The following is a 17,634-nucleotide window of genomic DNA, read 5'->3' as shown; positions in this document are numbered from 1 at the left end:
CTGCCCTCGATCTGACCTTCGCGGCGATACCTCACATGCATGGTGCAATTGCTGTTTACGTTTGACGACAGACCGCCGCTTGCATTCGCCTTAGCGCGAGAGCAGGGGGCGACAGGGGTGCTTTTTTTTTTTTTTTTTTTTTTTTTCTTTATTATTTTTTTGCTTTTTTATCTTATTTTTAAACTGTTCCTTTCATTTTTTTTTTTTTTAAATCATTTTTATTGTTATCTCGGGGAATGTAAATATCCCCTATGATAGCAATAGGTAGTGACAGGTACTCTTTTTTGAAAAAATTGGGGTCTATTAGACCCTAGATCTCTCCTCTGCCCTCAAAGCATCTGATGACACCAAGATCGGTGTGATAAAATGCTTCCCCAATTTCCCAATGGCGCTATTTACATCTGGCGAAATCTAAGTCATAAAATGCTCATAGCTTCCGGTTTCTTAGGCCATAGAGATGTTTGGAGCCACTCTGGTCTCTGATCAGCTCTATGGTCAGCTGGCTGAATCACCGGCTGCATTCTCAGGTTCCCTGTTGAGACAGGAGAGCCAGAGAAAAACACGGAAGACGGTGGGGGGGGGGGGGGCATTCCCTCCCACGGCTTGTAAAAGCAGTCTAGAGGCTAATTAGCCGCTAGGATTGCTTTTACATGAAAGCCGACTGCTGGCTGAAACGAATGATACCAAGATGATACCTAAACCTGCAGGCATCATTCTGGTATAACCATTCAAAGTCGTGAATGGCGTACCTGAAGACAAAAAAATGGTTAACAATAAAGCACAGTAAACGGTAAAGTATAAATAATTACATACCTGAAAAACAAACATGATAAAACATAATAACAATAAAACATTGCAGAATAGAATACAGTAAAAAAGAGCAGAACAAGAGAGAGAGAATAGAGAGAGAGAGAACAATAAAACGACAACTATTTTTTTTTATTTTATATATTTTTTTTTTTTTTTTTACACTTTTTTTGTAACTAACTTTTATAACGGTAACCGGTTCCAGGTTCGGGTCTCTCAAAATGCGATGGCATCTTGGGAGACCCTGTGAAAGTGTGTCCTAGTCTGTGCAATGCTGTACCCTACGCTAATACTTAACTAGTGAATGGTAGCGTTCAAAACATTCACCAATGCAAAGACCAGGATTGTCAGGACAGGAGGGACAATAATAGAGGGTGTCACGCCTATATCCGCGCTTGCTGCAGACACAACATCTTTGTTGGGGGGCGTTGGGTAGGGGTACTCGGGAGGACATAAAGAAAATGCCTCTCATGCAGCCGACTGCATTTGGTTGGGGATGTGAATGGGGGAAGTACGGGCGCTGCAGAAGTGGTGGGTTCCCAATTAGGATTGGCGAATGCAGCAGGAAGGGCATTATGGGCACGACGGGCCTGTGTTTGTCTTCTTGGTGGCAGCGGGACACTACTTGTGCTTGCCACCTCACCAGCTTGAACTGCACTTATGGGACTCGCCACGTCACCAAGTGTTACTGCAGTGCTGGTTTGACTACGACCGGGGTGTACTAGGCCGCTGGTGCTTGCCAGTTCAATAAAAAGCTACCAAAAAAACTGTTAGCGATCGCAGGGATCAGGCCTGACTCTGCGAATGCTGCAGTTTAGTTTAGTGTTTTGTAAGTGACAGTGATCGATCGATACTGCACTTGGGTGGGCTGGGCCGGGCGGAGGGGCAAAATGCAGGTGCTAGCAGGTATCTGGGCTGATCCCGCTAACACTGCGTTTTTGGGAACCCTAAACTGCTGGGGACGCTAGTATAGATCTGATCGGATCAGATATTGATCCGTTCAGACACTATACCACTAAGGGAGGCGTATGCTGCATGCGTGGGTGTTAGCGGTACTGGCGCTAATCTGACGCTGCTTGGGGCTGGTGCTTGCCAGTTCACCAAAACGCTACCAAAAAAACTGTTAGCGATCGCAGGGATCAGGCCTGACTCTGCGAACGCTGCAGTTATGCGTTTAGTGTTTTGTAAGTGACAGTGATCGATCGATACTGCACTTGAGTGGGCTGAGCTGGGCCGGGCGGAGGGGCAAAACGCAGGTGCTAGCAGGTATCTGGGCTGATCCCGCTAACACTGTGTTTTTGGGAACCCTAAACTGCTGGGGACGCTAGTATAGATCTGATTAGATCAGATATTGATCCGATCAGATACTATACCACTAAGGGAGGCGTATGCTGCGTGCGTGGGTGTTAGCGGTACTGGCGCTAATCTGACGCTGCCTGGGGCGACGCATATCACCGCCGGGCGATCAGGGGGCTAAACCTTTATTCGGTAATAAACGGCGGGTGCCCTCACACTAAAAAAAATAAACAAACTAACCAACGTCACCCGTAACACTTATACGGTGATCAGTGGTGAAAGGGTTAACTAGGGGGCCATCAAGGGGTTAAAACATTTATTAGATAGTATATGGGGGTCCCTGTCGCTATAAAACGCTGACGGCGAACCTAAATATTTACCTCACTAACTAGCGTCACCAGCGACACTAATACAGCGATCAGAAAAATGATCGCTTAGCGACACTGGTGACAGGGGGTGATCAAGGGGTTAAAACTTTATTACGGGGGGGTTAGGGGGGTATCCTAGACCTAAAGGGGGGTAATATTCACTGTCCCAACACTGTAACTGTCACAAACTGACACCAATGCAGTAATCAGAAAAAAAACAAAAAAAAAACAAAAAACTGCTGGTGTCAGTTTGTGACAGGGAGGGGGGGGGGGTGATTGGGGGGGCGATCGGGGGGGGGGGGGGATCGGGGTGTTTTGTGTGCCTGGCATGTTCTACTGTGTTGTGTAGTGTTAGTGCACTCACAGTGAAGTCTTCTCTCCTCGGCGCTGCAACGGAATACCGAGCCGAGGAGAGATGACATCATTTCCTTTGCTGCTGTTTAGCATACAGCAGCAAAGGAAGTTATCTGATTGGCCGGCGGCGATCGCGAGGGGGGGGGGCCACGAACGGATGGCCTCCCCCTCACCTCCGATCGCCGGGGGACCAAAGACGACCGCCTCGGGCACCGGGGGGGGGGGGTCCGATCGGACCCCCCACCCGCGGAAGGCAAATCACGTATATATACGTGATTTTGCCTGTCCGTGCCACCTTGCCGACGTAAATCGGCGTGAGGCGGTCGTCAAGTGGTTAACCGCTTGCCGACCAGCTGCCGTCATTTTACGGCAGCAGGTTGGCACGATCCCGCGAGCCGTCGTAGCTATATGTCGGCGATCGGGATAGCAGGCGCGCACAGCGCGTGGCCGACAGTTTCAATGACCACTGGCCACGAGCGATCGCGGGCACGAGATGCAGAACAGGGACGTGTGTGTGTGTGTGTAAACGCACAAATCCCTGTTCTGTTCAGCATGACAGATCGTGAGTTCCTATTAGCTAGGAACCACGATCTGTCATTTCCTCTAGGTCAGTCCCCTCCCCCTACAGTTAGAAACACACATAGGGAACACAGTTAACCCCTTGATCCCCCCTAGTGTTAACCCCTTCCCTGCCAGTGACATTTTTACAGTAATCAGTGCATATTTATAGTACTGATCGCTGTATAAAGGCCAATGGTCCCAAAAACGTGTCAAAAGTGTCCGCCATAATGTCGCAGTCCCGATAAAAATCGCAGATCACCACCATTACTAGTAAAAAAAAAAAAAAAAAATAATAATAATAATAATAAAAATGCTATAAATCTATCCCCTATTTTGTAGACGCTATAAGTTTTGCACAAACCAATCAATATACGCTTACTGCGATTTTTTTTCGCTTATGCAAAAGAATACATATCGGCCTAAACTGAGAAAAAAATAGCTTTTTTAAAAAATAAAATGGGGATATTTATTATGTCAAAAAGTACAAAATATTGTGTTTTTTTTTTCAAAATTGACGCTTTTTTTTGTTTATAGCGCAAAAAATAAAAACCGCAAAAGCGATCAAATACCACCAAAAGAAAGCTCTATTTGTGGGAAAAAAAGGACGTCAATTTTGTTTGGGTGCAGCGTTGCACGACCTCGCAATTGTCAGTTAACCACTTGACGACCGCCTCACGCCGATTTACGTCGGCAAGGTGGCAAGGACAGGCAAAATCACGTACATATACGTGATTTGCCTTCCGCGGGTGGGGGGTCCGATCGGACCCCCCCCCGGTGCCCGAGGCGGTCGTCTTTTGTCCAGCGGCGATCAGAGGTGAGGGGGAGGCCATCCGTTCGTGGCCCCCCCCTCGCGATCGCCGCCAGCCAATCAGATCACTTCCTTTGCTGCTGTATGCTAAACAGCAGCAAAGGAAATGATGTCATCTCTCCTCGGCTCGGTATTCCGTTGCAGCGCCGAGGAGAGAAGACTTCACTGTGAGTGCACTAACACTACACAACACAGTAGAACATGCCAGGCACACAAAACACCCCGATCCCCCCCCCTGATCGCCCCCCAATCACCCCCCCCTCCCTGTCACAAACTGACACCAGCAGTTTTTTTTTTTTTCTGATTACTGCATTGGTGTCAGTTTGTGACAGTTACAGTGTTGGGACAGTGAGTATTAGCCCCCTGTAGGTCTAGGATACCCCCCTAATCCCCCCTAATAAAGTTTTAACCCCTTGATCACCCCCCATCACCAGTGTCACTAAGCGATCATTTTTCTGATCGCTGTATTAGTGTCGCTGGTGACGCTAGTTAGGGACCTAAATATTTAGGTTCGCCGTCAGCGTTTTATAGCGACAGGGACCCCCATATACTACCTAATAAATGTTTTAACCCCTTGATGGCCCCCTAGTTAACCCTTTCACCACTGATCACCGTATAAGTGTTACGGGTGACGCTGGTTAGTTTGTTTATTTTTTTTAGTGTCAGGGCACCCGCCGTTTATTACCGAATAAAGGTTTAGCCCCCTGATCGCCCGGCGGTGATATGCGTCGCCCCAGGCAGCGTCAGATTAGCGCCAGTACCGCTAACACCCACGCACGCAGCATACGCCTCCCTTAGTGGTATAGTATCTGATCGGATCAATATCTGATCCGATCAGATCTATACTAGCGTCCCCAGCAGTTTAGGGTTCCCAAAAACACAGTGTTAGCGGGATCAGCCCAGATACCTGCTAGCACCTACATTTTGCCCCTCCGCCAGGCCCACCCAAGTGCAGTATCGATCGATCACTGTCACTTACAAAACACTAAACGCATAACTGCAGCGTTCGCAGAGTCAGGCCTGATCCCTGCGATCGCTAACATTTTTTTGGTAGCATTTTGGTGAACTGGCAAGCACCATCCCCAGGCAGCGTCAGGTTAGCGCCAGTAGCGCTAACACCCACGCACGCACCATACACCTCCCTTAGTGGTATAGTATCTGATCGGATCAATATCTGATCCGATCAGATCTATACTAGTGTCCCCAGCAGTTTAGGGTTCCCAAAAACGCAGTGTTAGCGGGATCAGCCCAGATACCTGCTAGCACCTGCGTTTTGCCCCTCCGCCCGGCCCAGCCCAGCCCACCCAAGTGCAGTATCGATCGATCACTGACACTTACAAAACACTAAATGCATAACTGCAGCGTTCACAGAGTCAGGCCTGATCCCTGCGATCGCTAACAGTTTTTTTGGTAGTATTTTGGTGAACTGGCAAGCACCAGCCCCAAGCAGCGTCAGATTAGCGCCAGTACCGCTAACACCCACGCACGCACCGTACACCTCCCTTAGTGGTATAGTATCTGAACGGATCAATATCTGATCCGATCAGATCTATACTAGCGTCCCCAGCAGTTTAGGGTTCCCAAAAACACAGTGTTAGCGGGATTAGCTCAGATACCTGCTAGCACCTGCATTTTGCCCCTCCGCCCGGCCCAGCCCACCCAAGTGCAGTATCGATCGATCACTGTCACTTACAAAACACTAAACGCATAACTGCAGTGTTCGCAGAGTCAGGCCTGATCCCTGCGATCGCTAACAGTTTTTTTGGTAGCTTTTTATTGAACTGGCAAGCGCCAGCGGCCTAGTACACCCAGGTCGTAGTCAAACCAGCACTGCAGTAACACTTGGTGACGTGGCGTGTCCCATAAGTGCAGTTCAAGCTGGTGAGGTGGCAAGCACAAGTAGTGTCCCGCTGCCACCAAAAAGACAAACACAGGCCCGTCGTGCCCATAGTGCCCTTCCTGCTGCATTCGCCAATCCTAATTGGGGACCCACCACTTCTGCAGCGCCCGTACTTCCCCCATTCACATCCCCAACCAAATGCAGTCGGCTGCATGAGAGGCATTTTCTTTATGTCCTCCCGAGTCCCCCTACCCAACGAACCCCCCCAAAAAAGATGTTGTGTCTGCAGCAAGCGCGGATATAGGCGTGACACCCGCTATTATTGTCCCTCCTGTCCTGACAATCCTGGTCTTTGCATTGGTGAATGTTTTGAACACTACCATTCATTAGTTGAGTATTAGCGTAGGGTACAGCATTGCACAGACTAGGCACACTTTCACAGGGTCTCCCAAGATGCCATCGCATTTTGAGAGACCCGAACCTGGAACCGGTTACCGTTATAAAAGTTAGTTACAAAAAAAGTGTAAAAAAAAAAAAAATATATAAAATAAAAAAAAATAGTTGTCGTTTTATTGTTCTCTCTCTCTCTATTCTCTCTCTCTTGTTCTGCTCTTTTTTACTGTATTCTATTCTGCAATGTTTTATTGTTATTATGTTTTATCATGTTTGCTTTTCAGGTATGCAATTTTTTATACTTTAGCGTTTACTGTGCTTTATTGTTAACCATTTTTTTGTCTTCAGGTACGCCATTCACGACTTGAATGGTTATACCAGAATGATGCCTGCAGGTTTAGGTATCATCTTGGTATCATTCTTTTCAGCCAGCGGTCGGCTTTCATGTAAAAGCAATCCTAGCGGCTAATTAGCCTCTAGACTGCTTTTACAAGCCGTGGGAGGGAATGCCCCCCCCACCGTCTTCCGTGTTTTTCTCTGGCTCTCCTGTCTCAACAGGGAACCTGAGAATGCAGCCGGTGATTCAGCCAGCTGACCATAGAGCTGATCAGAGACCAGAGTGGCTCCAAACATCTCTATGGCCTAAGAAACCGGAAGCTACAAGCATTTTATGACTTAAATTTCGCCAGATGTAAATAGCGCCATTGGGAAATTGGGGAAGCATTTTATCACACCGATCTTGGTGTCATCAGATGCTTTGAGGGCAGAGGAGAGATCTAGGGTCTAATAGACCCCAATTTTTTCAAAAAAGAGTACCTGTCACTACCTATTGCTATCATAGGGGATATTTACATTCCCCGAGATAACAATAAAAATGATTAAAAAAAAAAAAAAATGAAAGGAACAGTTTAAAAATAAGATAAAAAAGCAAAAAAATAATAAAGAAAAAAAAAAAAAAAAAAAAAAGCACCCGTCGCCCCCTGCTCTCGCGCTAAGGCGAACGCAAGCGGCGGTCTGTCGTCAAACGTAAACAGCAATTGCACCATGCATGTGAGGTATCGCCACGAAGGTCAGATCGAGGGCAGTAATTTTTGCAGTAGACCTCCTCTGTAAATCTAAAGTGGTAACCTGTAAAGGCTTTTAAAGGCTTTTAAAAATGTATTTATTTTGTTGCCACTGCACGTTTGTGCGCAATTTTAAAGCATGTCATGTTTGGTATCCATGTACTCGGCCTCAGATCATCTTTTTTATTTCATCAAACATTTGGGCAATATAGTGTGTTTTAGTGCATTAAAATTTAAAAAAGTGTGTTTTTTCCCCAAAAAATGCGTTTGAAAAATCGCTGCGCAAGTACTGTGTGAAAAAAAAAAATGAAACACCCACCATTTTAATCTGTATGGCATTTGCTTTAAAAAAATATATAATGTTTGGGGGTTCAAAGTAATTTTTTTGCAAAAAAAAATAACTTTTTCATGTAAACAAAAAGTGTCAGAAAGGGCTTTGTCTTCAAGTGGTTAGAAAAGTTGGTGATGTGTGACATAAGCTTCTAAATGTTGTGCATAAAATGCCAGGACAGTTCAAAACCCCCCCAAATGACCCCATTTTGGAAAGTAGACACCCCAAGCTATTTGCTGAGAGGCATGTCGAGTCCATGGAATATTTTATATTGCGACACAAGTTGCGGGAAAGAGACAAATTTTTTTTTTTTTTTTTTTTGCACAAAGTTGTCACTAAATGATATATTGCTCAAACATGCCATGGGAATATGTGAAATTACACCCGAAAATACATTCTGCTGCTTCTCCTGAGTACGGGGATACCACATGTGTGAGACTTTTTGGGAGCCTAGCCGCGTATGGGACCCCGAAACCAAGCACCGCCTTCAGGCTTTCTAAGGGCATAAATTTTTGATTTCACTCTCCACTGCCTATCACAGTTTTGGAGGCCATGGAAAGCCCAGGTGGCACAAACCCCCCCCCCAAATGACCCCATTTTGGAAAGTAGACACCCCAAGCTATTTGCTGAGAGGTATAGTGAGTATTTTGCAGACCTCACTTTTTGTCACAAAGTTTTGAAAATTGAAAAAAGAAAAAAAAAAAAGTTTTTTCTTGTCTTTCTTCATTTTCAAAAACAAATGAGAGCTGCAAAATACTCACCATGCCTCTCAGCAAATAGCTTGGGGTGTCTACTTTCCAAAATGGGGTCATTTGGGGGGGTTTTGTGCCACCTGGGCATTCCATGGCCTCCGAAACTGTGATAGGCAGTGAAGAGTGAAATCAAAAATTTTCACCCTTAGAAATCCTGAAGGCGGTGCTTGGTTTTCGGGGCCCCGTACGCGGCTAGGCTCCCAAAAAGTCCCACACATGTGGTATCCCCGTACTCAGGAGAAGCAGCTAAATGTATTTTGGGGTGCAATTCCACATATGCCCATGGCCTGTGTGAGCAATATATCATTTAGTGACAGCTTTGTGCAAAAAAAAAAAAAAAAAGTGTCACTTTCCCGCAACTTGTGTCAAAATATAAAATATTCCATGGACTCAATATGCCTCTCAGCAAATAGCTTGGGGTGTCTACTTTCCAAAATGGGGTCATTTGGGGGGGTTTTGTGCCACCTGGGCATTCCATGGCCTCCGAAACTGCGATAGGCAGTGAAGAGTGAAATCAAAAATTTACACCCTTAGAAATCCTGAAGGCGGTGCTTGGTTTTCGGGGCCCCGTACGCGGATAAGCTCCCAAAAAGTCCCACACATGTGGTATCCCCATACTCAGGAGAAGCAGCTGAATGTATTTTGGGGTGCAATTCCACATAGGCCCATGGCCTGTGTGAGCAATATATCATTTAGTGACAACTTTTTGTAAATATTTTTTTTTTTTTTGTCATTATTCAATCACTTGGGACAAAAAAAATAAATATTCAATGGGTTCAACATGCCTCTCAGCAATTTCCTTGGGGTGTCTACTTTCCAAAATGGGGTCATTTGGGGGGGTTTTGTACTGCCCTGCCATTTTAGCACCTCAAGAAATGACATAGGCAGTCATAAACTAAAAGCTGTGTAAATTACAGAAAATGTACCCTAGTTTGTAGACGCTATAACTTTTGCGCAAACCAATAAATATATGCTTATTGACATTTTTTTTACCAAAGACATGTGGCCGAATACATTTTGGCCTAAATGTATGACTAAAATTTCGTTTATTGGATTTTTTTTATAACAAAAAGTAGAAAATATCATTTTTTTTCAAAATTTTCGGTCTTTTTCCGTTTATAGCGCAAAAAATAAAAACTGCAGAGGTGATCAAATGCCATCAAAAGAAAGCTCTATTTGTGGGAAGAAAAGGACGCAAATTTCGTTTGGGTACAGCATTGCATGACCGCGCAATTAGCAGTTAAAGCGACGCAGTGCCAAATTGGAAAAAGACCTCTGGTCCTTAGGCAGCATAATGGTCTGGGGCTCAAGTGGTTAAAGCGACGCAGTGCCGAATCGCAAAAAATGGCCCGGTCATTCAGCAGCCAAATCTTCCGGGGCTGGAGTAGGTAAAGCCCAGGTGTGCATGAAGTCTTAATCCGATTGTATTGTTGTTCTTTACTATCACTGCCTGGTCAAAAAGATACACATAGGTTCAAATTAAAGCTGTGGTTCTTTCAACTAACCCCTATGTTACTAAAGGACACAGTAGATACATAGGGGCTGGCAGATGTAACCACAAAGCAAAGGCACCCAACACACCAGGTTGTATGTTGGATGCAGAAGATGGATTGGCAGTCATAGCTCTTGAACTGAGTGAAGATCAGAGCCCACTGAACAGGCAAGAAATAAAAGTCTTCTTTTTGGAAACAGCTTTTTTTTCAATTTTTTTTTGGTTCAATTTAAAACATTAAGGTACCTTAACGCCCTCTGTTCTTCTTCCATCTGGTCACGTACATCACGCAGTTGTTTAACAAGTTCTGGATCTGAACCATTTACCCAGGTATATACTACATCAATAGGCATAGGGAGGCAGAGCCTGGAAGGAGCCCAGAATGATAAAACATCAGATTATTAACTCATTAGAAAATATGCATAGCAATATAAACATATTATTTATTATATAAGCCACATGCTAAGTGATCTTTTCAATTTTCAGTGTACTGTGTAATAGACAGCCCAATGATCAACCAAACAAGCACACACAGTAGGCTGACAGCATCCCTGCAAACTGGGAGGAAGTGGCTTAGGCTGGTCATAGATTAGTCAATTTTCTTTCCTTCAACCAACGGTTGAAGGAAAGAAAATTGCTTGATTCCTTCATCAACACAGTCAGTGTTGCTGGGAGGAATCCCTCTCACTGCATTATTGTATTCGGACAGCAGAAGGTTTCTCTGCCATCAGAATACAATGATCACTGATGACGGCTATAGCCAGCAGCAGTGATTGTGCAAAATAAAAAACACAGGCTGGTTGTACAGAAGTGGATCAATAGATCCACTTCTGTACAACCAGACTGCCCATAGATGGATCAAAATGTGTCCAGTCCCTGCTGAACCAGCTGAACTTCAATCTATTGCTGGGTTTAGTGTTGTCAGTCTGCAATAGGAAGTGCTGTTACTAGCAGGATCTCCAGGTAAGAAACTTTGCAAAAAATAAAAAATGTATTATTTGCTTAAAGTGTCACTAAACCGACATCATAGGAAACTATCAATAAATGTTGTATGACATGCTGTTCATACTCACTAAGTCATTATGAGATTTATTTTCTGTATTCTGCAAAAAAACCTAGTTGATCCTGCTGTTCATGTCCCCAATGCAGTTGGAGATTTTGTAGAGCAGTGCTGGCAGCTCTGCACATGCTCAGTTTTCAGTAAGTGTCTATGCTTGGCATTTCCTCCCTAACGCATCTGAGCAGCCCATGTGACTAGAGAGTCACACGTGTGGGCGTATTCAAAAACGTAAAAATGAGAGCCCACTCGCTCCTTCCTCCTCCAAGTCCACTAACCAGCTAAACACAATGGAGGCGGGATATTATATGTAGATTGATGGAGGCTTCACCTCCCTCAAATTCTAAAGACAGAGGCTGGAGGAGTGTGACTGGCAGAAATCCGCCTACACCAAGTTATTGTTAAAAAAATAATAAATATTTCATTTCAAATCTATATTTGTATAATTATTTAAAACAGTTTATTGATATTTATTTTTATGCTGTATCCCAAATGCTGTTTGTTTATTCATTTGGAGTATTAGAAGCTCCTCCTGCTAAGGTTTCCCTGCAGACAGGCTAGGAAAGATCTGGGTCATGTGACAGCTGTATATCGATTAGGAAAAAAGAAACTTTGATCATTTTCATTAAAATAATTTACCAATTGCTTACTGGGCACTTAAACCCCACTCCTGCCTAGACCAATTTTCAGCTTTCAGCGCTGTCGCTCTTTGAATGACAATTGCAATACTGTACCCAAATTAAATGTTTATCATTTTTTTCACACAAATAGAGCTTTCTTTTGGTGGTATTTAATCACCACTGGGGTTTTTATTTTTTGCTAAACAAAAAGAAAAAGAAAATTTTGAAAAAAAAAAAAAAAAATCATGTTTCATAGTTTGTTATAAAATTTTGCAAACAAGTCATTTTATTCCTTCATTGATATGCGCTGATGAGGCGGCACTGATAGGCTGCACTGGTGGGCACTGATGGGGACAGATAAGGTGGCACTGATGGGCGTTACTGATAGGTGACACTAATGGACACTGGTAGGTGACACTGATGGTCGGCACTGTTTGGTGACATTGATAGGTGGCACTGTGGGCACTGATGGGTTGCGCTGGTGGGCACTGTTATACGGCACTGTTGTGCACTGGTAGGTGGTACTGGCAGGTGGCACAGGTGGGCACAGATGAGCTGGTGGCTGCTCTCCTTGATCGGGACCGATGTCCCTCTGACAGCCGCCGGTGATCAGCTTTTTAAACTGTGTGTGTTTTGCATCACTTGCACTTGAAAATGGTATGAAACAAACTAAAAACTGATTTATTTATTTTTTAAATCGTTATCTACATAGTAAATGCTACAAGCAGAAAAAGGGGGAAAAAAGCATTCATGTTATATGTTGTTCTTGAGAAAAAGGAGGTTCTTGAACCATGTCAAGCTCTATCTACAATGAAAAACGTTTTCTGAAATGCAGCCAAAAGCTGCGACAAGATCATGATATGACCCACTAATGCTTAGTGTCTTCTTACAGTAACTAGCTCTAAGTGCTGGGATAAAAGAAAATAGAGGCTTCAAGTAATGCACTACCCAGATGTGGACAGCAAACTACTAAAAGCTTTTATGTTTTTACTTGCTACATGTTTATTGAACGCAAAGTAATTAATAATACACAGACGCATAATAAAATAAAGAACAAACAAACGTTAATCTTTATCAGCATGGATAGATTACCGTTTCTGAAATGATTTCCCAGCAATGTTGTCCCGGTAAGTATCAAACAGAACATGGTACTGATCCCGACTCCACTCCAGCACCACCTAGAAAAAAAAAAAAAAAAAAACACACATATATTTTATACACATATATCTTTAAGCTTATTTCGGTTTAGGTTCATGACATGAACATAGATAGAGATTTTCTTGTACAAAAGGGTTTATTGAGGAGAAAGACCATTAATGATACAGAAAAAAGGAACACATAAATGAACATAGTACAATAACATGTTTACATAGGCTTAATGAAACCTCAGGAAAAAACAAAAAGAAAAATATAATTCGGGGTAGTCTCAATTGCATAGCGATGGCGGTACATGGAATTATGTAACTTATGAGTCAAGAAAGGATATGCTACATAACCATGCAGTAATGAACAAATCTCTAGAAAGGCAAAATGTGTTCATGAATCTTTGTCATCTTGTACCCTGTCCCAATCAGGGGTAAGCCTGCGGGTCGGAGGGTGAAGAAAGGAGACAGGAAATATAGAAAAAGAAAGGGACAGAGAAGAGCTAAAATAGGTATATAGAATAGGAAAGATGGGGGGGAAACAGAGAGGAATAGGTGAGGGGAGAGGGAAAGTGGGAAAAGGGAGGGGTACGCGGGGTAAAGGGGTGGAAACTCGCTACAGAGAGAGTAACGTTGAATCGAATCGGCAGGGGTGGGCATAACTCACCCATGGCTGCCATGTCCGAAGAAATTTATCATGTGTGTCTGATAATACTGCAGTCAGTTTTTCATTAACCATAATGTCATTAACGCGGTTTTTAACCGCTTCGAAACTAAGAACTGGGGTTTTCCAGGCTTTTGCGATAGTTAACTTAGTTGCAGTAAATATATGAGATGCCAATTGGCGTTCTGGTCGCAGCAATTCAATGATTGGTTTCCCCAGAATGGCCTCAAATGGATCCCTCTTTATAGTAGTGTTGAAAAGGTTTCGAAGGAGTGCATAAACTCTGACCCACAGTCTGCATACCTTAGGGCACTTCCACCAAATGTATGCCATCGTGCCTTCTTGTGAACACCCACGGAAACATAAAGGGGAATATGATGGCATAAAACTCGCCAATCTGGCTGGGGTATAGTACCATCTGTATAGTACTTTGTATGCATTTTCCAAGAAAAGAACATTCTTGGAGCATTTAGACAATAGTGCAATAGTCATGACCTGCCAATCCTCTGGGTCTAGCCTTTTGCCCAGTTCTGCCTCCCACTGGAGATGATATGGTCTTAAAGGCGTTTTTGTGGAACCAATAATGGCTGCATAAATTAATGAAATCAGACCTGGGGATTGGGGTCGTGATCTGCAAAGACTTTCAAAAGGGGTTAATGTATAAGGAGTAGCTTGAAATTTTATGAGGTATAGGATGAAATGTCTTATTTGTGTGTATCTAAAATGTTCCCTGAGAGGGATGTCGTGGGAAGAGCGTAAAGCTGCGAATGCTGTAATCCTAGTTGGGGAAATCCACAAAGCCGTTTTCAGTCCACCACCGGAATTGCTGTGGGTTATCATGTCCAGGCGGGAACAATGGACAGTGAAGAAGAGAAAGTAGAGGAAGATGTGGAGAGATCAGACCTGCAGAGTATTTGACTGAGTCCCATAACCGTATTGAGTGGGCCAAGCATGGACCTATGTTGCTTGGGCGGTGTGCCTGAGGAAGCCATGGGAGGGAGGCTAAGGGTATCGGGTGTGAGTCCACCATGTCCATAGTGGCCCATAACAGCATCTGATGTTTCTCATTAAGATGGGATAATGGTGCTATGACTGCTGCTGTGTAATACGCCTGTAGATTGGGCACTGATAGACCACCGTTAATCTTACGAGCAAAAAGCACCTATTTCTTAATCCTGGGTCTCTTGGAGCCCCAAATGAACTGCATGATTTTGCGCTGATGAATGCGAAGGATATGAGAGGGGACCTTGACCGGCAAAACCCTGAAATAATAAAGCAGTTTTGGGAGATAACACATCCGGACGGTAGCAATCCTGCCAAACCAGGATAACGGGAGAGTGGACCACGAGGAGAGCATACCTGCGAGTTTTCTAAACAATGAAGAAAAATTAGCTTGATATAGGCCTGAATAATTTGGGGTAAGCCGGATACCAAGGTAGGGTAACGAATTTAACCATTGAAAAGAAAAGTGTGACTGGAGGGTTGCTCCAATTCCCTCGCAACCCACCCAATTCAGTGGGTGGGAGATTTATCGACATTGCTTTGGATTTAGCGGAATTAACAGATAGGCCCGAAAAGGTGGCAAAGGTATCCAGAAGGGCTAGTAAATTAGGGAGGGTGAGTCTCGGCTTAGTCATGGTGAGTAAAATGTCGTCCGCAAACATTGACAGTTTGTGTGAGGTGCCCGCAATCTCCACGCCTGTTATATCCGGATGGGATCTAATGGCTTCCGCCAGGGGTTCAAGTGCTGAAATGAATAGTAGTGGAGACAGTGGGCATCCCTGACGAGTGCCCCTTCTAATAGGGAAGGTATTTGATTCAAACCCATAATACTTCACTTTGGCTGAGACCCAGCTCATGAAAGAGGTGCCAAATCCAAAATGCTTAAGTGTTTGTGTTAGGTAGGGCCAGGACAGTGTGTCAAAGGCTTTGTTGATGTCCAATGACAAAAACATCGTTTCTAGGGACCTGTTATGAACAATATGTTGTATTTGAAGGAGACGTCTTATAGCATCGCCTTCCTGTCTCCTAGGGACAAAGCCCACCTGATCTTTCTTTATTAAGCGTGGAAGGAAGGAACTAAGGCGAGTGGCCAGGATCTTTGTTAAGATTTTCATATCGATATTAAAGCGGGGGTCCACCTATCTATCGGTTTTTTGTTTTTTTTTGGAGTTTATTCACAAACTTTTCTTCTCATGATTATCTACTCACATGTTCTGTGTAATAAGTCCGCCTGTGTCCAATTTCGTTGTAAAGAATAACTTTTAAAATTCACTGAAGGCGGTTTCCATCTTCATTGTGGGCATTTGAAGCCCACAAGCATGTATTTCCTGGATGCGGTGAATGCTGTGCTCCCAGCATTCACTGAGATGTTGTGATGACGCTGTTGCACAATGCATGCTGGGAAGCCTGAGACTAGCTCCCAGGGGACTGTGGGAGGTCTGGGAGAGGCTAGAAACACGCCTACTCCCATGGGAGGAAAACCAGGAAGTGCTAAGAAGATTAGAAGAAAAAAAGTAATTACGGCGATTTAAATTTTTTTTACACAGCATGTCAGCATCTAGGCAAGGAAGAGAATGCATAGAGATAATGTTCAAAATTTGGGTGGAACCCCGCTTTAATTAGGGATATTGGCCGGAAGTTAGCCCAAGATGAATGGTCTTTATCTGGCTTAGGTATCTTGACGATATTGGCAGTCAATAGGTTGGATGTGAAGGGGCTACCTTCCTTAACAGAATTATACATCTTAGTTAAATAGGGAGCAACGACGTCTGCCAATTTCTGATAGTAAAGTGCCGTGAAGCCGTCTGGACCAGGTCTCTTACCCACCTTCAAATCTTTAATACATTGAAGAACTTTCGAGACCTGTATATCACGGTCCATCAGGGATGTATGGGTTTCAGATAGAGAAGGTAGAGATAGGTTTGTGAGAAAGGTATCAAGGCCTTGAGTTGAGAGATGGTCTGGCTCAATAAAGTTTAGTGAGGCGATACCGGAATTCCTCCAGGACTCGCTGAGGATTACCAGTTAGGGAATTATGGCGGGTGCGAAGGGCAATGGGCGTAAATTTTGGGGTAAAGGTGCGTACTCTAATGGCTAACATTGCATTTGGATTATTCGCATTTGCATACCATTTCTGTCGGGCCCAACGTAGGGTCTGTTCTGCTTCATCCGTTAGGCATAGATCTAATTCTGTGCGGGCCTTATCTAAGAGTGTGTGATTAGCGGGGGTAGGTGATTGTTTGAAAGCCGTGGACACAACCTCTAGTTTTACTTCGAGATCGTGTCGAGCCTTTGCCCTCTCTCTCTTGCGTCTAGACGCTATGCGGATAACATGACCCCTGAGGACAGCTTTATATGCTTCCCAAAGTGCAACTGGAGATGATACTGTTCCTGTGTTAATTCTAAAATATTCAACGGAAGCGTCATGAATGTCAGTAAGAATCTCTTTATAGGATAGAAGGGAGTCATTCATCACCCAGGGAGAAAATTGTGGTTTGCTTAGAAGAGAGTGACAAACCGTTAGGATAGGGTCATGATCCGACCAAGGGGCGGCAAGGATAGAGATTGATTCTATTAAGGGGAGGTATTTGCGAAGGACAAACATGTGGTCGATCCTAGAATGCGAATGATGAGGATGGGAATAGTGTGTGTAGTCCCTACCAAGAGAATGAAGCTCCCGCCAAATATCTATTAAATCATAAGTTTGTAGGGACTGTGAAAAAGATTTGGTGGCCGGGGAAGGAAGTTTATGGTCCGATGGGTATTTGTCAAGAAAGGGATTCAAAGTTACATTAGAGTCCCCCGCCAGACCGTAACAGGGAGCAGACGTGGGTGACAAAGGGCCCTGGATTTGTATTTGGGGCATAGTAAGTCATAATTGTTACTTCATTATCTTGAACAGTGCCCTGCAAAATTAGGTATCTGCCGTTTGGGTCAGCTATTTGTTTACTGCAAATAAATGGAACCTCTTTGCTTATGGCAATCAGGACACCCCTGTGTTTAGTGGAAGCATTGGCCAGGAATACATGCGGGTAATGCGCTGCAAAATATTTGGGACAGGAGGTAGAAGAGAAATGGGTTTC

General features: G+C 44.1%; 1 protein-coding gene across 1 annotated transcript in view; it reads right to left on the bottom strand.

Annotated features, from left to right (window-relative positions):
• GNPTAB (N-acetylglucosamine-1-phosphate transferase subunits alpha and beta) overlaps window positions 1-17,634 on the bottom strand; it is a 207,394-nt gene that overhangs the window by 167,556 nt on the left and 22,204 nt on the right. Inside the window, exons 2-3 of the mRNA XM_073620327.1 lie at window positions 12,836-12,921; window positions 10,313-10,432 (exon numbers count right to left, since the gene is read on the bottom strand). Of these exons, the coding sequence (XP_073476428.1) occupies window positions 10,313-10,432; window positions 12,836-12,921 (206 nt within the window). The remainder of the gene's footprint in view (window positions 1-10,312; window positions 10,433-12,835; window positions 12,922-17,634) is intronic.

The sequence above is a fragment of the Aquarana catesbeiana genome, linkage group LG03 (genome assembly GCF_042186555.1).
Source record: "Aquarana catesbeiana isolate 2022-GZ linkage group LG03, ASM4218655v1, whole genome shotgun sequence".
Lineage (NCBI taxonomy): Eukaryota > Metazoa > Chordata > Amphibia > Anura > Ranidae > Aquarana > Aquarana catesbeiana.
Note: the sequence above shows the minus strand (reverse complement) of the source record. Positions and strands in the feature narration are given on the sequence as shown.